Source organism: Alligator sinensis, unplaced genomic scaffold (genome assembly GCF_000455745.1).
Source record: "Alligator sinensis unplaced genomic scaffold, ASM45574v1 scaffold227_1, whole genome shotgun sequence".
NCBI lineage: Eukaryota > Metazoa > Chordata > Crocodylia > Alligatoridae > Alligator > Alligator sinensis.
Genome location: NW_005841966.1, coordinates 2,247,322 through 2,257,425, shown reverse-complemented (window position 1 = coordinate 2,257,425; position 10,104 = coordinate 2,247,322). Strand labels below are relative to the sequence as shown.

The following is a 10,104-nucleotide window of genomic DNA, read 5'->3' as shown; positions in this document are numbered from 1 at the left end:
GAAGAGAGAGCAAATCAGAGGCTGAGCCCCTGCTGTAGGCTCAATCCGGGAGCCAGCCACAGAAGCCAGGAGGGTTTTGGTGCTAGCTCTTAAAAGTGCCCACAGGCATGTTCTTGCAGCATGCATGCTTCGCTCTTGTCCAAGGAAGAGCAGAGATGAACGTGAAGTCTTGTCAAGAATGCCAAACATATTTCAGCAGTGGACCAGGCAAAATGGTATCCTGCAGGGACCTACCATGCAGATGGAGCCAGACTCTTCCGTACCACCTGTAATCGAACTCTGGATGGGTCCATGAAAGCTAGCATTGCTTGTCACTTGGAGTTCGAGGTACACATGAAGAGGAAGGCTGCTTCAGAGGCTGAAGGTCAGAGCAAGAAGCAAGTGACTATGTCTGGTGGCTAGAAACCTTTAAATACCATTTTGCTTTTGGGAATTGGCTTGTCGGTAAAATAGATATGTATTAGAACAATTGTTCAGGGGAATGGCAAGGGTTAACTGGTTTAAAAAAGCCTGTTTGTGACAGTTTCCTTCAAGGCCCACTGTGTCTGAAGCCACAGACACAGGCTGGGAAATTGAAGACATGTACCCCACTGTTCCATAACATGAACAGTGTACCCAAACAGAGATAAGTGACTCTGTAGCACTGGAGCCAGGTCACAGTGCCCAACTGCAGAGCCCTTGGGATTTCCATCTCATCTCCAAATTAGGAGACTGGTAAAAGCCTAAATTAAGATGTGTGTGCATGTGATGGGTTTGTCAAACAAAGGAATATGCTGACAGACCAGAACATGTACAGTATGAGGACTACGGGGAGACCAATCAATGATGCCTGGGAATGAAGAGTCATCAGAGGAGAAAGAATACAAAAGGAGGGATTTCATAGCAACAAAGGGTCCCCAAGAGGAGAACCAAGGCCACCATGGACAAAGGGCACACCACCAGCCCATCTTAACCACTCTGCTGGTGGGGGGGCTTAGCTTTTGACCTCCAGGCTGCTGGCATCTGACATTCAAGAGAGAACCTCAGAGTGAAGCTTATGTATTGGCCAGACATACCTTCCCTGTAGCCCTACAACTGGAAGATACAGAATCTGCTTGCCTTACCTGAATTATTCTCATCTGTTATCACTGTGTATCAATAACATTCACTTATTATCAAATGGAGAAGCTGAGGTCAGTCTGAGGGTTTGGGTCCACCCGGAACAAGGTATCTGGGTCATAAATCCAGTGCCAACAGTGACCTCCCTGTTTAAAAGGACCATAGAAAGCAGCTTGGCAAGGCAAGGGGTGGCATTTTCCTTTGTGGAGGCCTCTCCAATAGCAAACATGCCACTGGAGAAACTCGATCACCTGAAGTTAAGGGGCAAACAAACAACACGTGCCAAATGCTGGCAGTTTTCCATGTGCCAACAAACTTTGCCAGGACTATCTCTCTGCAGCGACTGCTTCACATGTACAATCCATGAAGGCTACCTTCACAGAGTATCATTCCTTTTCCATTATGGCTGGTGAAGCCACAGACCCTGAGGACAACTAAATGCTGCATGTTTTATACCAGAGAGTTGAACTGCCCAGGACCTGCCTGTGTTTCAAACTGAACTGGTCCACCTCACATCTGTCAATTTTTCTACCATGTCCCAAGCAATTGTGAAGGTAGTTGTCAGCTATGGTGTAGACTTTAACAAGATCTCAGCATTCCTGTCTGACAGTGCCATGTACATGGCTTTGTCCGATGTGCTCCAAGGAATGCTTCCCGACACTCCTTATGTCACCTGCCATGTGCACATTCTGTCCCCAGTAAGTAACATTTGGCATATGCAGTTCCCCAAGGTGGATAGTCCGGTGTCCTCTTTGAAGAAAGCCTTCAAGCACTGTCCAGGTCAAAAGGTCCAGTACGGGGAGTATGTCGACTGTCAAAGTGGGGACTCGCATGGCACTATACTCTTGCCACCAGAGCCTGTGCTCACATGGTGGAATTCCTGGTTCAATGCGGTCTGTTACTACCAGCAGTTTGCAAGCAAGGAGCTGGAAATCACACCTGGCACACACTGTATGCTCAAGCTTCATGATCACCTAGGGCGTGGTGACATTCAAAATCAAGTGATGTTTGTGGCAGACAACGACACCTTCACGGAGCTCCTGACCTGGTTTGAAGGCCAGCAGGCTATGAACCACCATGCACACAAGGTGATGGATTTGATAAGCTGGACTGAAGACAATGCATTGCAAGAACTGTCACGCTGCCCTTGTGAAAACCAGCACACAAGGGACCTGTTCCAGGCAATAGCAGCGAAGCTGAACCATTACTACAGGTATGACACATCAGTGACACTGCAGTTCAGACACCTGGCTGCCCCCTTCTTTAGTGCTGTTTGCATTTTGGACCCCAACCAGGTATCTTTGCTGAGTTTTGACCCTCAGCTTCTGAAAGCAATTCCTGGATGGGGGAAGAGTATGGCAACGAACATGCTGCTTATGTGAACTTCAAGGAGTACCAGATGCCTGTGTCCAAGCCTGTGTTCTGGGACTTTGCGACCGGTTTCCACACCTTTACGTCCTGGCAAGATGTAGCAACACCATTCCAAAGAATGTGGCGGATGCTGAGCATGCCATCTCAGTGTATGGACAAGTGTTCACCCCACTGAGACACAGAACGTCTCCAAGCCATTGTGGCTTGGTGCAGCATGTTTGCAGTTAATACATAGCATGAACAGCCTGGTTTAAGGTTAGCATTCAGTTTCAGTAAACTCCCAGGGTCTCCATGGAGACTGCCAGGAGCTGTGCAGGCAAGGGCTGCTGGGAAATGGAGCCTGGCCAGAGGCCGGATCCACCATTTTGCTCACATCCATGACTCAGATGGTATTATTTAATAAAGTATATATAGTTGGTATTACTTGTAATTCATCGTGTCTATAGCTTTATTTTAATAAGATATTTCATTTTAGACCTTAGATGTTTAGACTGCTTAATAATATGTCAATCCCCTGATTAAGCCTGCAAAAGCTATTAAATGACACATTATTAAGTAGTCTAGAATGCGGTTAGTGGCTTCTGTGGGCTTGAACAGGGGATTAAGTCTGCAGAAGCCATTAACTGATGTGTTAGCAAGTTCCAGTTTGGGACCACTGGTCAATCTCTGGGGAGGAGTGGGACTTCTGGGGCCCCTTGGACAGTGGTACAGGGGTGGTGTTCCCGGGGAGGCTGCCAGGTTTGGACTACGAAAATGGAGCTGGGCACCACGTTCGGACTGCAAAATCGACGGGCAGCTGCCCCAAACTTGGTAGGTTCCTACTTACATATATAGGCCAGCAGTATCAAACATCCACACTATCTATTTGTGTGACCTGTATGCAAAAAGTAAGCTGTCATTATAATAGGAATAGATTATAATAGGAATATAATAGGTTTCTGTTCCCTGTGTTAAGGCAACATCCCCAAGAAGTAATCAACACAAAGATGTCTTTAAAAGACAGCAGAGAGCCTAATACAGTAGTTGAGAAATGCAGACACTACTGCCTCAATTTGTTTTGTTACACTGTTTGCTCTGAAGCTTTATAGCAGCATTAGCTATTTACCCATGTTTTCTCACACACAACATACCTCCCAAAAAAGACATGCACCTTATTTTGGGAAAGGAGAACGAAGATTTTTCCAGTCATGGCTGAATTCAGACTGCAAGGGATCTTGATCTCATGACTGAATCCTGACCAGTGCTGCTTAAGCAAAAGTTTGTGTTAGAACTATTCACAGCCACTGGTGAACTGGCAGCAGCTGCTGTCTACTCAGCTAAAAGCTACTTCCAATTCTACAGCAACTATTAAAGGGTTAACACTGTACCTCTGCCTCCAAAGTGAACCCCACCCCTCCCTTCCTGAGGTTGGTATGGGGAGAAGCATGGCAGCCACTATAAAGTGTTTCCATGCTTCCATTCCAGTCTACAAAAATCAGCTTTCATGCTTAAGACAAGTACCCAGATTTTGGAAGGCTAATTTTTGGGGGCAGTGTAAATGTGGTATAAGTAAAAAAGGTAATTGTGGACTGTCCTCATAGTTCAATGTAAAAGAGAAAGAAACGAAGTTATTCCTAAAGTAACACAGGGACTTTGGAAAACTTCATCTAGTGCTAAAAATCTCAACATTATTTATTACAATAAGACTGAAAAAACCTATTCCTACTTTTATTAATTTTTCTTACCACTACAAATAGTCCACCATTTTGTTCCACTTCTGCTGTTTCCATAAGTAGTTCAATAGCTTTCCTAGTCCCAATGATTTTCACTACTCGGACTATCAGATCTTTCTTGGGTTCTCGAAGCCTTAAAAAACAAACAAACAAACAAACAAACAAATGCAGTCAACAGAAATTCTCACGTGAGTAAATTAGGCATGTTCTTTCAGCTGCACTACTCAAATAAATCTAGACAGTGAAAATGTTTATTCATAATACTTAAGATTCATGTATGCATCACTGCGTGGGACAGAAGCCTGTAAACCAAATGCACATCTATTTTTTCCTTTTAAAGATTTGCCCCATCAACCTACCATTAGCTCAAACTCAAAATACTGTGTTTGACAGACACACCTGGAAATAGTATGCTATGTTTTATTTTTTAAATTGCTTTAAATAAAAACTTGATAAGCATTTACACTTCCTACCCACCAATATGTGGAATGGTCTTTTCAGCAAGGGCCTTTTCAGCACGTGGAGCATCAAATGGTAGTCATTATCCAGAAGAAACTGTCAAACTCATTGTATGCAACTAAGGGCTCTCTCTCTCTCACACACCCCGCCCAAACAAGAAAATTAATTTACAGTCTTCTTAAGTTAGTTGACTGTAACGAAGTGAAACATTTAGAAAAATGGTGAAAATAAGTGTCCGTTCAAATCCTTTCAGTGTCATTTTCTCTATGAGAGTGTAGAGTACTTCAAGGTTTGTTTGTTTTTTAAATAAAAACATTAAAAAAGGAAGACTATCAGAATCAAGCATTCTACTGCAGCGTATGCAACTCAAAACAATGCCATATGCAAACACAAAAAAAAATGAGACTCAAACTGACTAGCCCAGTGTTAGCCAACCTTTCCCAGCTGTGGGCCGGAATGACCCACCTTGGCTCAGAGGCAAGTGGGTGAGTGGGTGCTAGGACCTATCTGCCACTGGCACAGCTCCCTGCAGCGGCATGAGCCAGTGCTTGCTTCTGAAGCCCCACCTCTGTGGGCCAAATACAAAGACTTTGTGGGCTGGATCCTGGCTATGGGCCACAGGCTGGAACCCCTGGATTAGCCTGTTTTTACTGTGCAAACAAATAAATGCAAGTGATAGCCTAAATAATGAAGAGTATATAAAGTTTTAGACAATATAACCATATAGTCTATGTTTCTGTAAATAAGCTATTCTACAGTGGGAATTATATTCTTAACTTTCATTTTAACTATCAAGGTAATAATGATGCAAAGATGCTCTTCTCTAGTAGTTTATAACATGGGACACATGTATATACCTAGGCTTGAGCACATCAGTAGTCCCATTAAGCTCATTGAGAGTACTTGTATACTTAGAGTTAAGATATATTTTAATGATCAAAGTTCTGAAATTGTAAAGATTAACACATGGGCTTAATTTCAGACATAAATATGAGTTCAACAGGATTACTGATGAGCTTGAAGCCAGGCACATGCTTATGTCCCTGCAGAATTAGGGCCCAAATTAAATATCACTTGGAAAGGGATGGGAGGTGCAGGATGAAAGAGGTTTAGAAATAAAAGTCTTATGAAAATACAGTAAGAACAGGTAGCAGCATTAATCTCTATGCATCTTTGAATGCACGTTGTCTGAATCAATTTAGTTTCCTGTTGGCACTAAGCAATGGAAGTTCACACACGGTATATGCTACTATACAAAAAAGATTATACTAAGAGAACATTATTAAAGTTGCCATCTAAGTCAGGAAGTGTCAGATTTAAGGCTGCCTATGCAATCGTATTTTAGCCCCAATGTGCACATGCATTGTGATAGTCTAATTATATAATAACATTATATTTGAAGGAAGAAAAGATTTTTGTGGGAGTTATCTTTTACTGGATCAACTGCATGATCGGGATAAACTTAGAGCTCTTGAATGGAGTGCATTCTTCTTCGCATCATTCAAAAGCTTGTTTTAAGTCCATCCCAACTATGCAGCTGGTCCAATAAAAGATATTACCTACAAAAATTCTTGCCTCTTGCATATTACTCAGACCATCAAAGCTGGACATCACTCCTAAACATTCATTATGTACTGCATGAACTTTGGCTCACACGAGGACAAAGTTTAATTTCTGAACAACTATCAGAAATTTTATCTTCTCTACATTATTTGATAATATGTGACCTTCTTATGCACAATGTTCAGATCTTCAAGGGCTGTTCATCCTCATCAGATAGTAACAATACAATCTTCACCATGTTTTATATAAAACCCATTTGTCATGGGGGCATTATTCTCTATTATACAGATAATGAAACCAAGGCACAGAGAGTTAAGATGAGAAATATCTGCATTGTTGGCACCTAATTTGAAATATTCAGGATGGTCTCCACTGATTTCAGTTCCAGCTGTGCGCCTAACACTTAGGCAAGCCAGACTAAGTCAGGCAGCACACAAATGAGAAACGCAAGGAGTAATCACTTGTGACAGGCTTGAATTAACTAACTTGACTAGCATTATATATGAATTCTGTGACAGGGACAAAATCCAATTCCCCCAAATGGCATTCAGCTGCCTTACTCATTTTCTGATCAATAATCTTTTTCCCTTCCTACAATTTCCTACCTTATTCACTATATATCTTCAAATGTATTCAACTTAGGCAACAAATAAAGCAGGGTCCTATAGCTAACAGCCTTCTTTGCTCCAAAATATGATTCTCAACCAGGATGTCATAAGAGCGTTTGAAGGCTGTTGTGGGGTGCCATGCAATATTAGCACTGTTCAGTGTGCAAGTACCGGAATAAGATTCACAAGATCAACCCATATATTCCAACAGGAATCTACAGTGTCAAAATCATTCTGACTTGTCATCCAAGTTCTCTGCAACACAAGATTTATTCTATTATTTTTTTCCAGTAAAAAAAAAAAATGAGTGAAATAAGTTTCAGAAATGGTGCTGCTAAATTCAGAAAAGTTATGGAAGGGTGCCTTTAAGTCTACATAGGTTAAGAACTACTGCTCGAGCCCCGATACACTGCCAAAGCCTAGTCCATTTCACATACTAACTGATCCAGGAGCCCTGTAGAAAACTACTATATGACCATTTTATTAAAGACCATCATAACACATGTTCACAAAGGGTATATATTATGGTTGTACAGCAAGGGTCAACAATGTTTTTGGGCAGAGTGCCAAAAATACCTGCAACCTTAACTATTGTTGAGATGTTGGCGTGCCAGAGGGGAGCCGTGAGGGGCCCAATACTTATGGCAGTGCAGCCCTGGCTCTTTTCCTACATTCTGCCCCAAGGTGCACGTGCCAAGCAAAATGCCTTCTCACGCCACACTGGTACTGTGCTGGGGGTTGCCTACTCTTATTGTACAGGTAATCTTAGTTCTGTCATTTTTTAACTTTCTACTTTGCAACTTTAATAATGGTCTTTTTTAACATAGCTTAATAAAAATACTAAAACTAAGCAATTATACCTAACTGAAGACGCGTTTTCATATGCATCAAGGGGCAACAAACATATTGACACTCATACGGCTCATCAGCAGAGATTAAACATTTAGATTCACCATGCAGACAACTGCCACTGTAGTTAAGGGAACAGCAGATATCAGTAGTAAACTGCCATCTTCTGTGCGTTCCAGGATGAGAGGATAGCACACCCTTTGCCAAAAAGTTTCCCAAATATCTGCTGTAGACGGATGAGACCCAGGCATCCTGAGATTCATTTGAGTCTCCAGAGGAAGAGTGCTTTCTGGTGGGCACAGATTCTTCTATGAATTCTTCCCAGGTTTGAACACTCCTCCCGTCACCTTTAACCTGTCCCATTCCTTTCTCTTCCTAGTCTCCACTGTTTAGGATCATCTCAATCCCAGTCTCTTATCAGAGTTCTCTCCCTTGCAGGCCCCTCATCAGATCTGCCCCTCTGCTGTGGGGCCCCTATGGTTCCTTATGAGAGCTAGCACCCTTCCCTCCCTTAGTTCGATACCCTCCCTTTTCACTGGTTCTCAGTCCCACTACCCTTGACCCACTGTACTTCAACAGTAGGAAGGGAAATTTGTCCTGGAATGTTATTTATTTGAGGGTATGCCTTTTATTATAAAAATCTGCCAAAATTTGGGCTAATTATAAGCCTCTGAAACACTGCAAGTCACATGTGCTATGTAAATGCTCTAAAATTCTCTAGATTCCCCCAAAAGTCTGTCCCTACATGACACACGACAGTGTGGGATCGGGAAGAAATCTCCTTTTAATTGCAGTTGTGTTGCTGTGGGTTATGCCATGTCTCTATACCAGGAAGAAGAGCCAGAAGTATATCTTTCCTGTTCTGGTACTTAACTCCTTGATTGCCTGCCACTGGTCTAGTTCTTTTCAAACAAAAGATCACCTCATTTTAATAGGGTAAATATATGTTTTCCTAGCTTTGTTCTGAATAATTTTGGTTGCAAATTCCAATATATGTTTTCCTAGCTTTGTTCTGAATAATATTGGCTGCAAATTCCCCCCTCCCAGAAAAGAAAAAAAAAAGGCTGATGCTCAGACTGAAAATGTTCCTAAATGGAGAAGTTGAGCAGTTATAAGTAAATGAAAAAAGCCCAGGAAGTGACACATCCTCAGTATGCAGAGCTACAATCCCCACTATAAGGATGCTACATTTGCCTCAAGATCCTGGGTACATGTATAACTCGAGATTTGCTCCTATTATTTAACATGGCCACCTAAAACATTTTACACAAATGCAGCCTTATTATTTACTTCACTAGCTTACATATAAATAAAGGATTGAGGAAATACTATTAAAAAGAACAAAACACAAAAGTCTCACCGATAAGCAATTTCATCTGCCACTTTTTCCTCAGAATCGTCTTCAGTAATCTCATACCTCCCTTTATAATCCATCTCTTGTCTTTCACCCACTCTCTCCTTCACAGGCCGTTTCCGTTTGAGATGACCTTTTCCATTTTCTTCCTCCTTTGCCACCCATTTTTTGTCATCCTGCATGTATTCATCCAACTCTTTGTCTAAAGATTCCACCTCCTCCTGAGCTTGCTTCATAAGCTTTTTTGCCAACAAGTAATTATAAGTCTCGGACTGCCTGCTCTTGTCAATACTACCTTCCATTCCTAAAATCCCAAGTTCAGTGGCTACTGCATCCTGATTTTGTTCCTGAAGCACTGAGCCCCAAATGTTGTTGATCTTTCTACCTCCTACAGCAGTTGTTTGCTTTTGCTGGCTCTGATTAAACTGAAAAGGCTCTTGTTTCACAGGAGGAAGGTTAAAACATTTCTGTCGTTTCCGTTTCCAGAAACTATCATCATCTGAATCTGAAAAACTGTCCTCACTGGAGTCCACACTTTTGATTGTCCTGTAAGGAATAGTTGGTGCACATCCTGAAATGTTGCTCTGGAAAGGTCTAGCTGCATTGTTATCATTCTGTGGCTTCTGAAATACAAAAGTTAATTTTATAAATTAATTCTCATTCATTAAAAAAAGGAAAAAAGGTAAGGGCTGATGTTATTAGTGTGTTGTTATGGAACTGCTGTATTTTTAATGTTTCACATGGAAGTAAATGGCAGCACTTGCCATTAGGGCAGCAGTGGGCAAAATGTGACCTGGGGGCTGGATGCGGCCCACCAGGCCCCTAAAAAATTTAGAAAATTAATATTGATCTGCCGCCAGCTGCCTATCATGTGGCCCTCGATGGCTTGCCAAAACTCAGTAAGCGGCCCTCCGCCCAAAATAATTGCCTGCCCCTGCATTAAGGTCTATAGCTCTTACCAAGAGTTATTAATTTATCCCTTGGTCCCTTCCAACTCTAATTTTCTATCATTCTATGATTCTATAATCTTAATAGCTGTACTCTGCCCACATAAAAAAAAGCAAGCTACGGAGATTGGAAAAGGTAGTCC

General features: G+C 42.0%; 1 protein-coding gene across 3 annotated transcripts in view; it reads right to left on the bottom strand.

Annotated features, from left to right (window-relative positions):
- The window catches only part of PHAX (phosphorylated adaptor for RNA export), a 20,898-nt gene that overhangs the window by 6,826 nt on the left and 3,968 nt on the right, over positions 1–10,104 (bottom strand). For 2 of the 3 annotated variants that reach the window (XM_025200411.1, XM_006020720.3), the window contains exons 2-3: positions 9,021–9,637; positions 4,194–4,314 (exon numbers count right to left, since the gene is read on the bottom strand). In XM_025200411.1, the coding sequence (XP_025056196.1) occupies positions 4,194–4,314; positions 9,021–9,637 (738 nt within the window). Of the gene's footprint in view, positions 1–3,619; positions 3,713–4,193; positions 4,315–9,020; positions 9,638–10,104 lie in introns of all 3 variants that reach the window. The other variant, XM_006020719.3, reaches the window with a different exon arrangement.